The following is a 20,298-nucleotide window of genomic DNA, read 5'->3' as shown; positions in this document are numbered from 1 at the left end:
CTTGCCTCCACAGTCGGCTCAGCCCTTCCCTCATCTTCCCCTCCGCGGGAATCCGGCGCCAAACTCAAAGTGTAAGATGGCGTCGGAGAGCCTTTTCAGCCGGTTGGTGCTGGTGCAGGTGAAGGGCCAGGGTTGCGAGGAGAGGTAAGGGGTTGGCGCGGAGGCAACAGGGTCCCGTAAGACCTCCTTTCTCTTGAGGTGAAAGCACAGGAGCCCTTCTTTCCCTCACTAGAGGCTGGACTTGGCTTAAGCAGCGGTCTGTCCGCCCGGAAGGCAGGCGGTTGGCCATTCCCTGTCGGGCCCGCAGGGGGCTGTGGGGCAACTCTGAGGTGGGGAAGGGTCATCTTTCTCCACCCTCGCCGACTAAAGTCTTCAAAAGCCACTTAGAAAGCGACGGGTTTGTAAACTATGGCAACTTCTGTATGTACTCGCCGGTATATATTCCGTTGAAAGATGAGCTGCTGCTGCTGCCTACCTGTTTTCTTTCTAACGTATTGCTAGTCTGTCTTGGGCCCTGCTTCTTTTGGAGAACTGCACGGCAGGCAAAAATTCAGGAGTCACATTTACCCCTGCTGTGCAAGCTGTTAAACTTTCAGAGCTCTGCGAGAAAGAAAACTGAGGGAGCCTGACATACGATGAGGGTTATTCCACCCTTAGTTTACGATAATTGCCTTATATTTTATCTGGTTGCTTTAAAGAGTAGTGGGTGGGTGTTGTCTTTGAGCAAATCTTTTGCTCAGGAGTGGTTGATGAAAGTATAAACTATACTAGTGCAATCCTATATAGAGTTATTTTAATCTAAACTCACACTGGAGTAACTGCAGAGATTGCATGATAAAGTTTGAAGCTGTAGTGTGTTTTGTTTAATTCACCTAAATAAACCTCCTTTCTTTCCCAATATTCATTTAAAAGTGGTATTATTATTATTATTATTCACTGAAATTTAGGGCAGATTACAAGTGTAAGTCAATAAAATCAACAGGATGAGGCATCTTATACATAATGTGATAGGATTTGGACAGGGCTTTTTTGGTAGGGGGAAAAACCCAGCAGGAACTCATTTGCATATTAGGCCACACCCTGACATCGCCATTGTTTTACACAGGGCTTTTTTGTATAAAAGGCCCAGCAGGAACTTATTTGCATATCAGAACACACTCCCTGATGCCACGCTATCTGGAACTGCGTTCCTGTGTGTTCCTGCTCAAAACCCCCCCCCCAGATTTGGATATCAGAAATCTGAAATCAAGCACAAATTGGAAAACAGAACTGAAATAAAGCATAACCATTAGCATGTATTATATTATGCAGAAATTACACAGGACCTGTCACAGTTCTGCTGGGCCTATAAGACCAACCTGTCTTCAACAATTAAGGGGAGGTAGCAAATGTCCCACAGCACTGACAATCCTATGGGACAAATATAGATATTCAGAAACATTGATGTGCATCTTGGATTTTATGGTTAAATGTGTGGAATTGTATATATTTTTTAATATTCTATGTGGTTTTTAACTGTTGTTAGCCGCCCTGAGCCTGTTAGGGAAGAGAGGGCGGGATATAAATTTGATAAAATAAATAGATAAAAATTACATGGTAGAATTAGACATATATCAAAAGACAGTACTTACTAAAAAGCCGTCCTGAATAATTTGATTTTACATCAGGCATACCATTACATTAGGAGGGGGCCACAACTGAGAATGCATGTGTACAAGCAGTTTTTGATTTTGCCCATTTTCAGGATCATACATGCAGAAGGAAGTGCTCAGACGAGTGAAGCTATCATGATGGAGCATAGAGGGAGAGGCAGTTCTGTAGATATGAGAGACTAAGGCCATGAAAGGCTTTGTATGTAATACTCAATATGTTGAATTGAATCTGGTAACTGAACGGAGTGACTCTAGAATGGCAGAAGTACGCATGATCCACCTAACTTGTGATAATAACCAACCTGCAGCAGTCTCATCAGCTGGAGTCTCTAAACTGAGTGACGGGAGACTTATGTAGAATGTAAATTGCATAAATTAAAAAAATTACATTATGCAATTATATAGTCTCAGTGATACATGGCATAGAACAGAGTGGTCAGATCATCCATGTCATAAATAGGGGCAATCTTCTCAGCTAGAAGAAAACATTTTTTGCAGCTACATTTACTTGCTTCTCCAGCACTAATTTTGAATCCAGTATAACTCTTAAAGGTCAGCTGAATCCCACTGAAAGTAGGAAGCACAGCATTTTTAAAGATATCTGCTTTCTCAGCTGGAATTATCTTTCTTTTGCCAGGATTTAGTTTCAACTTGTTCTATCATAGCCATTTAACCAAAACAGACAGGTAGTAATTCAGAATTTCTACTGCAACACTAGGAGATTTGGATAAGGAGATGTAGAATTTTGCAGAAAAGTCAGATTAGAGACTAGGCAATAATTGGCCATACCATTTTTTGTAGGGATAGTTTTTAAAGTAATAGATGGATAACTGCCTCTTTCAGTGGCCAAGGAAAGGTTATGCTGTTTTGTTATACTGATCTATGATAGACAGTAAGAGCTTGTAGATGTGGTCCTTAATATGATTTTTGTAGATATGATGGACAAGGGTCCAGGGCACAAGTTGTGGCCTTCACAGATCTCAGGAGCTCATCAAGGAGTACATTGTGGAAACTGGATCAAAATGGACCATAAATAAACCAGGGAACATATTAGGCATATCTTCTGATTAACCTGTGTTACAGCTGGCAGAGAGGGGTGTGGAGTTCTTGTCATGTAGTCAAAAACCAAACAGACAGAGACACAATTGTGGCACAACACAGGCTTTATTGAACTGAAAACCATGATGAGATGTGAAGACTCCATTTGCTACCTTTCTGAGGTTACGGGGTGGAGGATCCACGGTACAGCATGCGTCTAAGTGGGATGGCACTGCAGGTAGAATTTGGAAGGACTGGCTGGCTGGATTGCTCCACTCCAAGAGGAGGGCTGGGACAGCAGACTGAGCAGAGTTGGGGGAGAGGTGGAACAAGCCACACACATAACTCTCCCTGTAGGATCTTTACCTGCATGAGAACAAAACAGATACATGCAACTATGACAACCTGGCATGAGTGCTGTTCCAGGGTTAGCCATGGATGCATTGTCCTGACAGGCTTTGCAAATGCAGTCTCATGGGGGAGGGGCTTTGCCATGAACCCCCTTCTGAGGCATGTAATAGTGCCATCTGAATTACACTCACCTGACCAGTGTTGAAGTTCTCAGGGATTGCTGGTGATCCATCCACAGCAGCACCTGCAGCTGCTGCTCAAGGCTGTGATCCTACAAGGAAATCAATGAGTCAAAGGGTCTCCTGGCAAGCTCATGCATCATGTACAGTGGAGCAGCTGCCAGACATCCCCCCCCCCTACACCAGCCACTAGCATGCCCTGTCCTCTGCTTAGGGTGGAAAATAGACAAATGATAAAGCTTATAGCCCACTGTTGGGCTGAAAACACCACACCATGCTGGTGGATCCCCTAGTTCTCCTGGCAAGCATTCCTGGGCATGTTGGAGGCCATTGTGCTGCGAAGCCATGGCTCGTGTTGCCTCTGCACAAACTCAGTACTGGGCTTGACTGTGGAAGGTGCTGTCATGGCACTTGGCCTCAAGCAAGGGAAATGGAGCAGGTTTGAGTTCCTTGCCCTTGCTTACCTGTCAGTGCATGGTCATCCCTTTGAGTCCAGCCTCCAAAGGTGGGGTACCTGTTAGGGTTCTGAAATGGGAGAGGTCATCCACAGACTATGGACTTGGCTCTCCTCCTTGGGTGTTAGTGCAGAGTGCTTGCCCCATAGGGCTAAATGCCCTCTCTGTGCTTTTCTCGCCACCAAAGTGCCTCACTACCTGCTCTAAGCCAATACAGTAGAAAGTTCTGTGATGGTTTTCTGTGCCGCATGCCCTAACTACTGAGTTGTAAGATGTCCTGGCTTAGATTTTTATAGGGGAGACGTGTTGTGGTTGAGTGCCAGGGAGGGAGTTTGGCCACCCCCAGGGAAGGAGGTTGAGCTTCTAGTAGGCATCTTAAGCTCCTCCAGGCCCAATGGGCATGGCTGCAGGGAGGGCACTTGATTTTTCAGTTCAGTTGGTACCTATGGGCCATGTTTTCCATGTTTTCTGTTGGCATAATTTTCTGCCTCTGACGGGGCATTCCCAGGCTGGAAGGGCTCAGGGAGCCAACTAACTCTGACCACACTCCTGAAACCACCCACAGCCATGCTGGTGCAGCAGCCTTGTTGCACCAATGAGTGGCCATTGTGGGCTTCTGCTGGTGCCTGAGAGTCACAGAGAGACGCTGGGAGTCTGCGTGTTGTAGCTGACCCTTACAGCAGCCTATCTTGGAGATGTGCTGGTGCATGGGACAGTCAGCCCTTCCCCTGTAAATTAAACTTACTGGATCTAAGTGCAGAAGTCTAAGTGCAAGAGATACTCCCCACTTCCTCCTGCAGACTCCTGTTCCACCTAAAAAGCTGATCCTGCAAGGTGGGAGGCCCTAGGGAATGGCAAAAAAACCTATGGGAAATTTGCAGATTTCATATATTTTTATGTTACTGGAAGTTCCAGTGGGGTAACCATGTTGTAGCAGAAAGAGTCCAGTGGCACAACATTTATTCCAGTATGAATTGGATCTTACTTCCTCAGATGCTGTAGAAAGAGTTAAAATCATTTTTTCATTGTTACACAGAAAATTACAGAAAGGGGGGGAGCTGAGAAAAGAGATGCCTTGTATCATAAATCAGTTGTGATTCTGTGTCAGAGACTTGAGTCTCTTGGGTTGTTATAATCCATGATAGTCAGAAATTGTAGCCTCTTTCACTGTGCTTAAGATAAATGGAATAAAGTAGGATAAATAACAAATTGGAAGCGCCTTCTATTTACAAAAGGGCTGGTTTGAATCTCTTCCAATATCTATAGTCTTTTAAGATCAGTGTTACATATTGAAAATTGCATGAACTACACAGGGTTGCAATTTTTAAAAGTAATTTTTAAAAGTGGCATATAGGAATTATAGAAGTGTACCTATTATCTAAACTTATTTTGTGTTTTTCCTGATTCGTACAATTAGACCTTACTTCATAATGCTGAGAGAACTATCCAGAATAATTTAAATACTTTAGATGTCCATAGCAGAGTTTTCTTAGTTCAGTTCTTCCTGTAAAAAGTTGATCCTGTAGATTTTAGCCAAAGTATAGAATATTTTGTTTGGTAATATGAAGAGTAAATTGGTGATATTGGTTTGGCAAGAGTACAGTTATTTGTCTGTTTTGCAGGCGAATAAATGTTCGCGTGAGTGTTGAGCTCCAGTCAACTTCGAATCCAATACATAGAAAGGTTTGTATCTCAGAGCTTTTTCCTTGCTTGTCATACCTAGTTTTTATTATACAGGATTCCTGTAGTTGCTTTAGCATGTGATCCTGGTTACTTCTGAAAGAAGACTCATATGGCAGCTACCACCAAACTTAAGAGCCTTGCCAAACAACAGTCTTGTTAGAGGCAGTATACCAGTAAGGAAGACCCTCAGCTCACCTCTCGAAAACTGCAGGGCGATCTAAAGATATCCTGGTTGTAGACAATTCCCAAGGATAATTTTTGATGGTCTCTGCATATTGCTGTCTCTTCTGCAACATTAGGAAAGAGCACTGCACTCAGAGTTAATGTTTGTTACTTTAATTTCATGATGCAGCTTGTGCGTATATTACATACACTTCTGCTAAATGTTTAATAAGCTGTTACTCAATGCATTAGTGTATAGGAAATGTATTGCTCTAGCTAGTGTCATAGGGATTGTTTTTTTTTTTAATTGAACTTTGTGTTTTAGGATTTGATTGTACGACTAACTGAGGATAGTGATCCCTTTTTTCTATATAACCTTGTCATTTCTGAGGAGGACTTCCAAAGGTAAGCTTTCATATTAAATATACAGATTAGGAAGTGTTTGGTATAAAGAATATGCTCAAAGTTTAGATAAAAATATAAATAGGCCTGGCTATATGAATAGGTTAGACCACTGTTTCCCATTTGCAGGGTCAGGAAGCCTCACTACCAGATCACAAGAAAAGCCAAAGCTAGCCCCACTTACAGCAAAGCATGACCTCTGCTCTGCTTCCTTCCTTCCACCATCAGAGAAAAGCCAGACTTGAAGACTGACACAGGCTGCAAAGCTTGAGCTCTTTTTGACTTCCTTCCTTCCCCCGTCTCTGTGTTGTGCAGAGAGAAGCTGGGCTGCCTCTCCTTCCTTTTCCCCCTCTCCCAGTGTTTGAGAGAAAAGCTGGCATCCACTGGCACTTTAGATCAGGGGTGGCCATACTGTAGCTCGCGAGCCACATGTGGGTCTTTAACACATATTGTGTGGCTCTCAAAGCTCCCACTGCCCTGTTGGCCAGCTTGGCGAAGGCATTTCTCTCTTTAAATCACTTATCCAAGCCAAGCCATCCAGTGGCTTGGAGAATGCATTTAAAGTTAAAGTTGCTCTTTCACCACTCTCTCCCCCTCCCTCCCCCCATCTATTTGCCTTCCTTCCTTCCTTGCAGCTCTCAAACATCTGATGTTCATATTTTGTGGCTCTCATACATGTGATGTTTATTAAGTGTGGCTCTTACGTTAAGCAAGTTTGGCCACCCCTGCTTTAGATCCATGAAGTGTTCTTCAAGGTATGAGCTTTCATGTGCTTTGCAGCATGTTCTTTTGAGGAGATCTCCCGGGAGGCCTGGGTGGCAAAGAAGTGCTGTGTTTTTTTTTCAACTGGGAGGGGTGAGGAGTGGGCATTCCAGTAGCTGGTTTTTTTTACCAAACGACCCCTGGGCAGAATTTTTGCTGGCTGGGGTAATCTGATAGTGAGTATGGCTTTTTCCCCCTTTGTCGCCTCCTCTTTCTTTTTCTGTCTGCAAGGGATGCTCTGTCTGTATTCTTGGTGCTGGGGGTGGGGGGAAACAACAATGGGAGGGCTTCTAGTGCCCTGGCCCCACTGGTGGACATTCTGGTGCTTTTTGGGCATTGTATGAGAGAATTTTGGACGATGGTCCACTGGTCTGATCCAACATGGCTTCTCTTATGTTCTTTCTTTCCATGTCTTTCTTTTCTTTTCTTTTCCTTTCCTTCCATTTCATTCCTTCCCTTTCTTTCCTTCCATTTTTACTGGATGAAACTTTTCTGTTCATCATACTGTTGTTGCAGACATAGGAGCTCTGCAAATGAAAAATTGACACCCCCAGTTGTAGCCAGCTGGTCTTTCTATGAGATTTCTGTGTGAGTGAATGAGAGTTAGAGGTGTGGGGCAGAAAGAGATTATTGAAGATTACTGCTGTATATCTCAACAGCACTGGAAGTAATGGTACTATGAACTTGGCACTATTTTACTGGTCCTGCTTTTAACAGCTGTCTGATACCAAAATTAAACTCCTCTTGTAGATATTAAAAAGGATGAAAGAAGTTCACTGGCTAAATATCTGCACAACAGGTTGCTTTTAAAGACATGGGAAACAGCCAGTAAAAAGCTGCAAGCCCCTCATAAATATCCTTTTTGGGATAACTGCAGAAAAGCTTGTATGAACTTTATATAACTTGAAATTAATTCATTAATTGCAGTACAATTCTCTGCTACCTTTCACAGCAGTTTCCCAGTGTTTCAGTCAAGGAAAAGTGTGAAAAATAACTGTCAAAAGATTTTCTTGAAACCAAGCAAGCTTGGATCTTCATCGTGGTCTCTGTGCAGTCCCACACATGGGTTTTCCGCCTGGAATGAACCCGACCTCGAAGAATTGAAAGCTAGCCTAGGTGTTTATTTTGGTGCGCATTCCCTCTCAGTCTGGGGAGCAGGCATCCACTGCACATGCCTGGAGCGAGGGGAAGGCGCTCCACCCACCCAGTTTTCTTCTTAACCGCCATTCAGGATACACCTACCTCATTGCGTCTCCTCAACTTCATTGCGATTTTCTCCATTTTTCGACTGTTCTTCTTCGCCAACTGGTATCGTTAAAGTCTTTTTTTTTAATCTTCTTTACCATTTCCTCCCCCCCCCCGGGGCATATGGAAGGGAGGGACTCCAAAACAACTTTCAAAAGATGTACCTGGTGTAGGACCAAAATTCCCTTGACTGACGGACACTCCTTGTGCTTGTTTTGTCTGGGGGAGACCCACAGAACCGACACCTGTGTTCATTGTAGCCAGTTTGGGAAACAGGCCAGAAAAAATCGTGTGGCCAGACTTAAAAGACACCTTTTAGAGTCATCGTTGCGGCCTGTAATGTCCCACGCTTCTGGATCCCAGACTTCACCACCTTCCCTAACTCTGCAAAGGGACGTGGCTTGACTGGCAGCTTCCATGGCATCAGCTCCCAGTAAGCATAGGTCTGGAAAGCACTCCAAGAAGTCCAATTCCATAAAATAGTAGCCAAGGAACACCCATGTCTATAATTCCCTGCAAGCCGGTATTCCATACATATGCAGGGCTTCTAAAGTATCACCATCTAGGGCTTCTAAATTCCCCAGAGCTGACTTGGATCCATCAGCTTCTTGGGTCAGACCATCCAAATTGTACCACTGCCCTTACAGAGGGAGGAAGGTGTTACAGCCTTTGCTTTGGTCTAAGGACTGCAATAACAATATATAACAGCCTTTGCTTTCAGCAAGTAATGAACTGACCACTGCACAAGTTGTAATATTGATTTCTTTAGCACATCACCAGAAATCATTAAAATGAAGCAGTAGCTCTCCTCAAATCTGGTTGTGATAATGGATCAAGTGGTGTAGACAGTCATTGTGGATCAGTGAAGTTGGCTTGCTAAGGGGTATTTAATCTGTCATTGTTTAAGTAATATAGTTAATGCCAGCATGGAGGATTGATATCATCACATAGTGGGTACTGTAGTAAACTGAACTGTATGTTCATTGCGTGATTGTATTCAATCATGTCAGTACTTTTGTTCTTTAAAAATTACTAGTAGATTTATTTGGTAGCATCAGTATAATCTATATTTATAGATGTTTATATTTTATATAACTATTTATCTTCTTTTTTCCTTTGTATACGTAGTTTAAAACTTCAGCAGAGTCTGCTGGTAGATTTTTCTGCTTTTCCTCAGAGGTTTATAGATCTTCTTCAGCAGTGTATAGAAGAACAAAATAAAGATATTCCAAGGTGAGTGAAGAATACAGAGAGGAGTATGATTGTCCAAGGAAACAATGTATCATAGTGTAGAGCAGTTACTAGTCTATAATTTCATTTGAGTGTAAAATAAACAGTATCCAGTAGAAAGCATGGTCCTGTTTGTTTGCTTTTGCTTTTCAATCTTTATGTAGTAGCTAGAATGCAATTATGGTGTGGCTGCCTTAGTCCCTTTTGCGCTTTCATCATGTGGAAGCCTTGCTGCCACACTGAATTGACAGCTGCAGTGGCAATGAGAAAAATAGATTCATAGTAATGTCCCTTTGTCAGGCTGCTCAGGCTTACCTAGTTCATGCTTTGTAATATATTATCTGATTCTCTTCAGGTTTCTGCTGCAACTGATTTCATCAGGATCTAGTCTAGATCATACTCCTTCATTTTTAAATGTGATAGAGACAAACCCATTTAAACATCTTACTCATTTATCACTAAAATTCTTACCGGGAAATGATACAGATATCAAGAAGTTTTTGGCAACCTGTTTGCAATGTGTTAAGGTAAGATGAGGATTTGAACTGCACACTTGAGAATAGTGTTCTTTTTGCATAATAACTATTGTTGATCATTAATTTAAATGAGAAATTAAAAATTAAAGTTGTGGGCTTTCCCACTGAAGCAAAAGCTTTAGATTTCCTTTTTAAAGATAGGTATAAGATAACCTCTGCCTGAATTGTTCATGTCTTAGAATTGAAATGTATATTTGTAGCTAATATGCAAAATAATGGCTTGGTTAATAATAATAATAATAATATAATAAAATAATAAAATTTTATTTATACCCCACCCTCCCCGCCGAGGCAGGCTAATGATTCTCCAAAACTTGAATTGATTCATACTAATGCAAATTACCAATTTTTATAGGAAGAAAAGCTGCTGCTGGCCCAAAAACTTAGGAAGACAGAAGAGGATCTTACTCGGCAGCTCAGCTATACCCAGCAGGTAATAGCAATGTTTCAATGTGGGCCATTTTCCAGCATTGCATCTACCTCCAGGAAAAATCATAGCTGTTTTACCCTTTCCTTCACATTCCTATGTAGGCACTTTGATGCTTATGAAGAGCATTTAAAGTCCTATATTATCTTCAAGATTAATAACTTTATCATGATATTCATCTTGTAGACATAATCATACTTTAGATGTAGGCTCTTCTGTGTTTTTTTCTGGGAGGCAGGTGCAAAGTTGTGAAATGGTCAGTAGAACAATCTCTGTTTTGAGATATGTTCTTAATTAGAGCAAGCTCTGTCCATTATAATCTGGTAGAGCACTGGAATAATATTGAAGATTTCTGACATACACGTGAATTTAACATGCATGTCCTTATTTTCTCAGAACTTGTCAGAAAAGAGCAGGGAATTGGACAAGTTAAAAAATGAATGGACTTCAAATACAGCATCCTTAACCAACAGACATACTCAGGAGTTGACTAATGAGAAAGAGAAGTGTCTACAGGTGTGTAAACAAAAGGCTACATATATATAGTAGAACATGTACGAATGTAGTAATCCATTAAAATGTTTTTGATTTTTTTGCGCTGCAGATACAAGCACAGTATCAACAGCAACATGAGCAACAGAAGAAAGAACTTGAAAGCTTGCATCAGAAAACGGTCCAGCAGCTGCAAAACAGGCTGAAGGAGCTGGAGGTTGCCAATAAGGATCTAACAGAAAGGAGATACAAAGGCGATTCTACTGTCAGAGAACTTAAAGCAAAACTGTCCAGCATAGAAGATGTATGAATTGTTTGTTTACTGAGATTTAAATGTATCCTGGGGGAATTCAGTGGGCTTTTTTTCCTGGGGGAATGCAGTGGAGCAAAGCTCTGGAACCTCTTTGTGAAAACAAAATTCTAAAAAAATGTTTAAAAGTTCATGAGGGGCAGTCATGCATTTCTCCTTCGTTTCCCTCTTGAGAGTTCCAACACCTCTTTTTCCAGAAAAAAGCCCTGTATGTATCTATATTAGCACAGTTAATTATATCTACAGCCTCTAGTCATACATAATATGACCGATTGAAAATGTAGCTAATATTCCAAATGATGGTAATTCAGTATTGTGCATTAGACATTCTATTTTTTAAAAAAAATATTTATTGACTCCTTTAAAACAATGTATAAATGACTATAACTTTTTTTTTGTATGAGTATTTTAAAAATATTTTCCTAACATGCTAGGAGTGTCAAAGAACAAAGCAGGAAGTTCTCTCACTTCGTCGAGAGAATGCTACTCTAGATGCTGAATGCCATGAAAAGGAGAAACAAGTTAACCAGCTGCAGACACGAGTGGCTGTTTTGGAGCAGGAGATCAAAGATAAGGACCAGCTTGTTATGAGGACAAAAGAAGTATTGGATGCAACTCATGAGCAAAAGGTTCTCAGTTTCTAAATTTACTTGTCTTGAAGTAAAGCAATAATAGAGCTTAAATACTGGGGGGAAATGAATTAAAGAACATGACTAGGATCCCAAGAGCAATTGCAGACATGTTTCAGAATTTGCACGTGTCCTGTGTGGTGTGACTTTTCTTATTTGAACTACTCATGTTTAGTTTTTGCACTTCTGAAGTTTCAAAAACAGTTTACGCAAAGTGTGAGTCTCAGCAATTTTGAGACAGACATGTTCAACTTGTGGCTGGGCAGTATGAACTAACTAGATGGTTCTCTGGACTGTGGTTAGGCTTCTAAAACCATACCGCATTCCATATGTTTTTTATTAAGCTTTAACATTTATTGTCGTGAATACTTCTTGAATATGCATTTTTAGGGGAGGACAGCTTTAGCTGATTTGCTAGGGTTTCGGATTTCTGAATGGGACAGTAAATATTGTGTTTGGTATATTTTGAGGTTGATTGATCAATATGAAACATAGACTTTGATTATTTATTTTTGTGCAAACGGAAGATCCTCTAATAAGAATCTTTTCTTGTTTAAAAAAGGCAATTCTAGAAGAAAATACAGAAAAGAAACAAATTCAAATAGGAAAACTAGAGGCAACATTGAAGTCGTTATCAGCTGAACTCCTTAAGGTTTGTTCAAACATGCACTTGTCCTTGATTATGAGTCTTTGATTTTGTGTGATCTTAAAATTCTAAATCATAATATTGGTTTTTTTAGGCTAATGAAATTATAAAGAAGTTGCAAGGAGATGTAAAAACTTTAATGAGTAAATTGAAGCTGAAAAATACAGTAACAATTCAGCAAGAAAAACTCTTGGCTGAAAGAGAAGAAAAACTGCAGAAAGAGCAAAAGGAACTGCAAGAGGCAGAAAAGTCTCTTCGGGAAAAAGAGCAAGAGGTACATTACAGTCCAGGAAGTGCTTGAACAGGGGTTTGTTAGATTTACATTTGAAGCAGTTTGTATAAATACCATCTATAGATTACATCTGGTGGATCCATTCCACGAACAGCAGCATTTTCCTTTGACGGAAGCATCAAAGGAAACCCTGCCATAAGCAGAACAGGTTCAGAGAATCCAACCTGTTGTGGTTGAATTCTTAACATAACAGGTACATGATCTAGAGCAGAGGTCTCCAACCTTTGTGAACTTATAGGCACCTTTGGAATTCTGGCACATATGATGGGCGCAGGCACAAAGTAGCTGCCGCAGAAAGCGGAGCAAGCCACAAAATGACTGCCCTAGCTTCCTTTCAATCTCATAGGGAAGATCCTTGTGCTGTGATGGCAGTTGCTGCCAAAGCAACGTTTTTTAAAATCTGCAGAGCCAATCAGAAGGATTGCTGGGCAAAAGCCCCACCTTGTCCTGTCAGCTTTCTACAAACACTTGGCAGGTGACCAAAAGGGTGTCAGTGGCCCCTATTGGGGACCCCAATATAAAGCAATGTTTAGCTTGATTTTTTTTTCCGAAATGCCTTTTTACATTTTATACGTAGGATAGATTATATTTGGCTTCTGTGATGACCCATTTCAACACAAGAGTATGCCCTTAATTAGAGTATTCTATGACATCCACTCTGTTTGGTTTTTATACAGTTCAGTTTTGGTGTTGCCAGTAGAATAGTTGAATGTAAGTAAATTAATATGGACAATTAATGTGCAAACATTTCAGGTGTGCAAGCTGCAGGAACAATTGGAAACCACAGTACAGAAGCTGGAAGAAAGCAAGCATCTTCTTAAAACAAATGAAAATGGTAATTGTGGCCAGTATATGTGGTATACTATGGACTCAAATTAAGAACCAGGAAGGTTAAATAAATACAGATCTGCGGACCAATTCCTAAAAATAATAAATGCAAAACATAAGCATAAAAGTAATGCAAAATTATAAAAACATGTTATTTACTACAGGATAATTTAAAAACTTTTGGGCCCAACTATAGCCTAAATATAAGATACATTAAAAGATAAAGTTCTACAGTTGTACACAAATTACAGCTAACATGACCCAACATACTTTGGCCTAACAGATCTTCTTCAGTGGTCAAGCATAGATAGTATGCTTAGGCTCAATATTGCATAATAATACAAATTGTTAACCGATGTAGGACCAAAATGGAGTTTTAAGGTGTAATGATGTAAGACACAAGGGTATTATGAAGGCCTATATAATCACCTTGAGTCGTAATCAGGTGCATATAACTCGGGTAGTATTTCAATTATATGCCTTACTATTTTGAGCCAGAAGATATAGTTTAAAGAGCAGTTCAAAGCCAATGTACCATAATGGTATGTAGTCATATGGTTTCCCGAGCATATACTTAAAACTAGGTGTGAAATAGAAATAAAAGTAACTGAAAAGCAAAATGCTTGTCTGGTATTTCTCTGTAGTTATCACATGGCTAAACAAGCAGCTGAATGAAATTCAGATGACAAAGAAGCAAGAAGTATTAGGAACATCTACGCCTCCTAGTAATGCTACTACAAGAACTGGCATTTCACCACATCATATGGTAACGTCACTAACTTTTTCATGTTAGTATGTCTGTAAACATGGCTGAACTCTGACCTGGATAGCCCAGGCTAGCCCCATCTTGTCAGATCAAAGAAGTTAAGCAGGGTCAGCTCTGGCTAATATTTGAATGGGAGACCGCCAAGGAATCCCAGAGTTTTTATTTATTTATTTATTTTTATTTATAGCCTGCCATTTCCCAAATGGGCTCTGAGTGGGTAACAATAGCCAATAATACAAGGTTGAAATCAGATACATATAATAAAACAATATGCAATCTGAAAACAATATAACAATCTAAAAACAAACTCCAGTTCTGCAGTTGGTGATATCAGTTGCCTCCACTCCTTCCATGCATCCCCCAGCTGGTATAAGATAAGTGGGTCAACAGAGTTATTTCATTGGGGTCCCTGCAGCAGGGAGACCACAGAATAACAAAATGGAACTGCAACAGTCCCTGCAGGGACTAATCTCCAGTGGGAGCTTGTTCTACCAGGTAGGGGCCAGGACAGAGAATGCCCTGGCCTGGGTTGAGGCTAAGTGGACTTCTTTTGGGGTAGGGATTACCAACAGATGTTGATCTATGGAGCGTAAGACTCTCTGAGGGGTATACAGGAAGAGGCGGTCTCACATATGCTGGTCCCGGGCCGTTCAGGGCTTTGAAGATCAGAACTGAAACCTTGAACCGGATCCGGTACTCAGTTGGTAACCAGTGCAGCTGGCAGAGCATGGTGTATAGGTGCTGCAGCAAGCAGACACGCCGCAGCATTCTGCACCAGTTGAAGTTTCTGGATCAGATTCAAGGGCAAGCCCGTGTAGAGCGAATTGCAGTAATCTAGTCTGGAAGTGACCCTTGCATGGTTCACTGGCCAGATTTTGGATGGATAGGTAGGGAGCCAGTTGTTTCATCTGCCAGAGATAGAAGTAGTAGGCAGATCTGGCTACTGCGGTGACCTGGGCCTCCATAGACAATGAGGCATCCAAGATCACCCCAAGGCTCTTGACCATCAGCGCAGGTGACAGAAGTGCTCCACCAATGGTTGGGAGCCTTATTCCCATATCTATTCTGCCCCAGGCCAGACATAGGGTTGTGACGCAGAGGCAGGCAATGGCACAACCACCTGTGAATGTCTCTTGCTTTGCAAACCCTGCGAAGTTGCCACAAGTCAGCTGTGACTTGATGACACTTTCCACCACCACCAAACATGGCTGATTGTGATCACAAGGCTGCAGTCAGTTACGCAGAAGCAAGTAACACCAAATCAGTTTAGCTTGGTTCTTTGAAAGCAGATGTAAGGTAGGGCTGCAGGAATGTATATTTTGCGCACATGTCCTGAGTGACATTTGGGCCCTGTTTAGGTTACAGTTCTCCCTCACATGCACAGTGACAGGAGTGGACATGGGGTTTTCACTTTTCCACCTTACAGAGGATCATCTCCTATGCATGCTCAGGATGGGTGGCCTCAGATCCACTCCCAGTCTCATCACAAGTAAGGGGGCCTTAGATTCAAGCAAATAAGAATATACTGAATAAATATTGCCCAGGACTATGTTATAGAAGTGCTATATACATGATAAATAGTTGTTGTTGAATTTCCAGTATGCTTGGATTTAGAGGCCAAAAGGCATTAAAACAGCTTGGGAATTGCTTTTGTGCTTTCACTGGTTTGGCTTTACAAGTTTCATTGTGTTCTACAGATTGACAGCAGAATCCCTTTTCTGAACTCAGGACTTAGTTATCCTGTTTCCCCGTTGCTAGCTTTTCAAAGCTTCCCAGATACAGCATCTGTCAAAAGTGCCAGTCAGCAAGCTTCTGGAGCAAAGGCAAGCATCTAAACCTTTTTATGCCTATCTTTACACTCTCTTGAGTCTTTTCTGGTTAGTTTTAGGGTTGCTATACCCTCAAATAGTCTGCATATGCAAGAAGTATGCTACATTTACATGGTTGTAATTTAAGAGAGCAGGAGGAAACATGGTGTTCATTCCTTGCATTTGAAAAAATGTTTCCATGCAAAAAGCAAGTTGGCTATATGAGCAAAAGTTTGACTTGCCCAGTATGCAGCTTTTATTTAGAAAATAAAAAAGCTTTAATTATGATATCCAATCAATTATCCTGCATTAGGTAAACAGGTATGTGAAGCACAAGTGGAAAACTTAATTTAAATTGTTTTTTTTCTTATTTATTTTTTTAAAAAAACCTGTTTGTATCAGTCCATTCTGTCTTCAGGGCACCATTTTGTTAACATATTTAAGAATAATCTCTTCAGGGTTGGTTAATATGTGACCAAAGGACACTTCCAAAATAATGTGTGGAATGTACATTGTTGCAACAGGTTCATTTCAATATGCCTTCAGAAACCAACCAGTGTTCAGAAACACAGCCTGGACTCTCTGTTGTGACTACTCATTCAACAAATAAAGAAAAGTGAGTGTTTTAGTTAAACTTTTGGATAATTGTTCTTGATTGTCGTTAAGTAAGTTTCTTATATTTTTGGTTTGAAATTGGATGTTACAGTTACAAGTGTACATATATCAAGTCTGAACTCAAATATTGATACCTCTAAAGTATATTCAGTTCTTTTTTTAACAGCTTTATTAATTGAATTTTTTCTCCAAATACAAAGTATTAGTAGCAGCAGTGTTTTTAGAGAGTTAATTATCTCATTCTTAGAACTTTGTAAACAAGACAGACAAATAATTCAATAATTAATGACTATGTCCAGTCTCCTTGATTAGATTCCTTGCATGTGGAAGTGATCTTACCCAGACAATTAATATAAAGTGGCAAATCAGGCTCCATTGCCAGCTGATTAAAATCTAAGCATCTCTGTGCATATACTGAGATTTTTGTAGTCATTGTTCTATATTCCATGTTGCTCACAGAAGTTTTTATGGTGCAACTCAAGAAAGTGCTGTTTTGGGATGTATTATGAATCAAGAGTTGCTGCTTATGTGAGAAATACACCCAAATATTCCTTGACATGCAGAACTAGTTACAGGCATTGAAATTTCAGCACTACAGTGGTCTATATAAAGTGGATTTCCAAAGATGTTTTGCTTGCATGGACATGAGTAATGTTGTCTTCTTGCACTTTTAACTACATAACAGAAACGGGCAATCTTAGTTGAAACATCAGAGTGAGTGTCAGACAGGAGGAAGGCAATCTGCTCATCCTCCGGCCTGCCCGCCAAGGACCCGAGAATTGTTTCTGTTTGTATTAAGCTGGTCGGATGACCGTGAATAAAAGTACTACTACTACACTTTTAACTATGACGCTTGAAGAACTTTTCTATTTGGAAAAGCTGTATTGTAGACAAAACCTCTGTTATAGAAAGAATTGATGCAAGCTTTACAGTGAAAATGTGTTTATTACAAAATTTTTGAAATAACACGCCCTACTAGGGTTTTTGGGGTGAAATTGTGAATGTAAAATCAGGTGCTTATCATAGTTTGTTGGTTTTGTAGTCATGCTTGGTGGCCAGAAGCTTATAGACCTGGTGCATGCAAAGAACTTCGCTGAAGGAGTACAGCATAGGATGGGATCTGTGCATTCATTCTGATGGTGGTGGTGCCTTGCAGTGATGGGCACTAGAAGATGGAGGAACCTCTTGTGTCAGTAGAAAGGCTGCCTGCATTAGTGGAATGAATCAGTGAATCTTGCTGATGTATTTCTGGAATTTGAAGACAACCCTTTGCTTTGATATCTGCTCTAGGAAGATAATCAAAAAGCTGTCTTTTCAAAATGTGTGTATTTGGGGGATCAGTTTCTTGCTAAATGAAGTAGACATTTATAATAGAAGACTTAAATCCTGAACCCTCTGAATAAGTCAAATGAATGAGCCTTGAAGCAAGCTCAGGGTGGACAAGCTGAAAATAATTACATCTGTTCTTCTTTTGACTAGTGGTGAAAATTTAGGATTGGATGCTAAGTATCTGAAGAAACGGGAAGACAGCATCCCCTTGCGTGGCCTCAACCAGAACGCATTTCACAATGCAGGTAGGAAAGCAAGCATATGCATTTAATTGAAATGTTTAAATTGTTCTAAAGATCTCTTTAAATACATTAATTTGGGACATACTTTCTTTCCTCATTAACAGGGCATGTGAAGTCATCTGCATTGAAAAAGACACACATCCCATCCAAATCGACACTACCTTCTATAGCATCTGCATACTTTCCCGGATAGCAGATAAACGTACTTATTATGGGCAATATGTTTACCAGCAGTTGTGGATTTTATTGTTATCATTTGTATACTAGGGAACAGCAAATGAAGTATCAATTTCAGGGTCCATTCTAATGTGAAAGTTAATATTCCTGTTTTTTAAGTATGTGGACAATACAAACTTCCCCACAAGGACTTCTAATGCTTGTAGGCTAAAACTGGTTGTTTACTAATAGTTCATGTCATCAGTACAAAAAAACATATTTTGAATATCCATTATCAAATGGACACCAGTCATTTTTTCTATCCCAAGATTGATGCATCCTTGATGATTTTAAAAGATCTTTCCTTAAGGTAAGTTTAGAAAAACTAGCAATATTTCTGTGGGTTTGGGAGAGTGCTGAAATGCTGCCACTTCATGGTAAACCTGTGGAAGTCAAACATTAATGTGTAGCGGCACTATTTCCATAATCCTTAACCACAAAGATATTGTAAATATGTCTAGCCTTGTAGGTCTTTCATAAATGAAGGTTCCATTTCTAAGAAGGTCTTTCCTAAATGAAGGTTCCATTTCTAAGAAATCCTTTTATATTGGAGGTAAGTATACATTGCTTACCATTTTAGAGGAACATCCAGTTAATGTGTGATTTAACATTGCAGTGATATCAAAAGTCTGATGTTAGTGGGCACAACTGCTTTTCAGTTCATCTGACATCAAAAGAAACAAGTGGATGCTGGTTCTCATCAGACTGCGGCAGCATCTCATCAGACCTGGGCATGACAGAATTGAGGTCTGTCCATACTGAATGCATACTAGATTTCTTGCCAGTTTTTCTTGGCATGCTTTGTATGTGCTGCTGAATTTAGTTTAGCTTCGTCATGCAGAACACACAGATTTTATAGCATTTAATTTTGAAGTGTACACTGAAATTAAAACTTTTCCCTGTTTGGAAAACTGAATTATCCTCTTGTAATACTGAGGGTATATTTATCATATTATTGAACCAGTCTATCTGTTCATGTCAAGCTACACTTCAGCATTTAATTGAAATAACTGGAAAATGTAATTCTGCTGCTGCTTTTCAAACACTTTCACTTTATAACATTAGAATTATAATAGCTTTAAAAAGTTGTAAAATATTTTTAAACCAGTTAAAAGCCATCGTCAATCATGCCACTATACACTTTGTAATTTTATAGAGTGCCTTCCCCCAGAAACATCCTGTAGACAAGGCCCATAGAAATGAACAAGCATTGAGAACATGATTCAGTCAAAATTAAGTGCTGTTACTGATTTTAACAGTAATAGTTTCTGAAACTCACTTAATTTGCTGTTTAAAATCAGTAGGATTTTAAACTTGAGCTGTTTCAAGTGCAGCTGTGTCATTCTTGGTCTATGTTCTCACACAAATTCCATATGTTGCACCAGGGTTTGATCCAACTTATTCTCCTCCCTGTTCTGTTCAGACAGATCTGGTATGAGCACTTAAGATCTGTCATAAAGTTAGATCAATATCTTGTTAGCTGTACTTTGAATTTTATTTTTAAACCACACCGCAAGCTAGAAGAGGAATCTAAAATGTTTATTTTTTGGTGTTTTGGGTTAGTAATTGGACTGGACCAAAATGATAATTAAACTTGATATATGTTATATTTGTTTTCACATGTTGATAACAAAGCTGTGATTCTGTAATTTACAAGTGTGTAAATACAACTAAAATCATTTGGAGCTTGAATCATTCTTTGCAGTGTAAAATTTGTACATTTGTTTATAATCAGAATGCAGTGTTATCTGTATAAATGGTCTCATTGTAAGTTTTAAAATAAATTGCATTTCCTAACTGATGGTGGTAGGGTGAATTGTCCACACTGAAATCTTAATTTTTTTTTAAATGTTTGTTATAAAAAGCTGAAGATTTAATGAAGTGTTTATTAACTGAAACCATGGGATACTTGCAAGACTCATTCCATGTGTTATGCTCTAGAATAGCATGAAGCTTGTAGATATGCATGTTTATAATAGAACTAGACCAATTTTGTATCTGAT

At 39.9% G+C, this 20,298-nt stretch overlaps 1 protein-coding gene across 1 annotated transcript; it reads left to right on the top strand.

Annotated features, from left to right (window-relative positions):
• The first annotated feature begins 11 nt into the window (after positions 1–11).
• Positions 12–20,092, top strand: SASS6 (SAS-6 centriolar assembly protein). Its single transcript, XM_060232259.1, has 17 exons — positions 12–144; positions 5,298–5,358; positions 5,846–5,925; positions 9,058–9,162; positions 9,515–9,686; positions 10,051–10,128; positions 10,519–10,638; positions 10,727–10,918; positions 11,359–11,553; positions 12,116–12,205; positions 12,294–12,473; positions 13,245–13,326; positions 13,964–14,085; positions 15,783–15,908; positions 16,418–16,509; positions 17,988–18,082; positions 18,184–20,092. Exons 1-17 carry the CDS (start codon positions 77–79, stop codon positions 18,270–18,272), a joined length of 1,947 nt encoding a protein of 648 aa, XP_060088242.1. The 5' UTR covers positions 12–76; the 3' UTR covers positions 18,273–20,092.
• Positions 20,093–20,298: the final 206 nt, after the last annotated feature.

The sequence above is a fragment of the Heteronotia binoei genome, chromosome 2, assembly GCF_032191835.1.
Source record: "Heteronotia binoei isolate CCM8104 ecotype False Entrance Well chromosome 2, APGP_CSIRO_Hbin_v1, whole genome shotgun sequence".
NCBI lineage: Eukaryota > Metazoa > Chordata > Lepidosauria > Squamata > Gekkonidae > Heteronotia > Heteronotia binoei.
The sequence above is the reverse complement of the archived record's forward strand: the minus strand, read 5'-3'. Positions and strand labels throughout refer to the sequence as shown.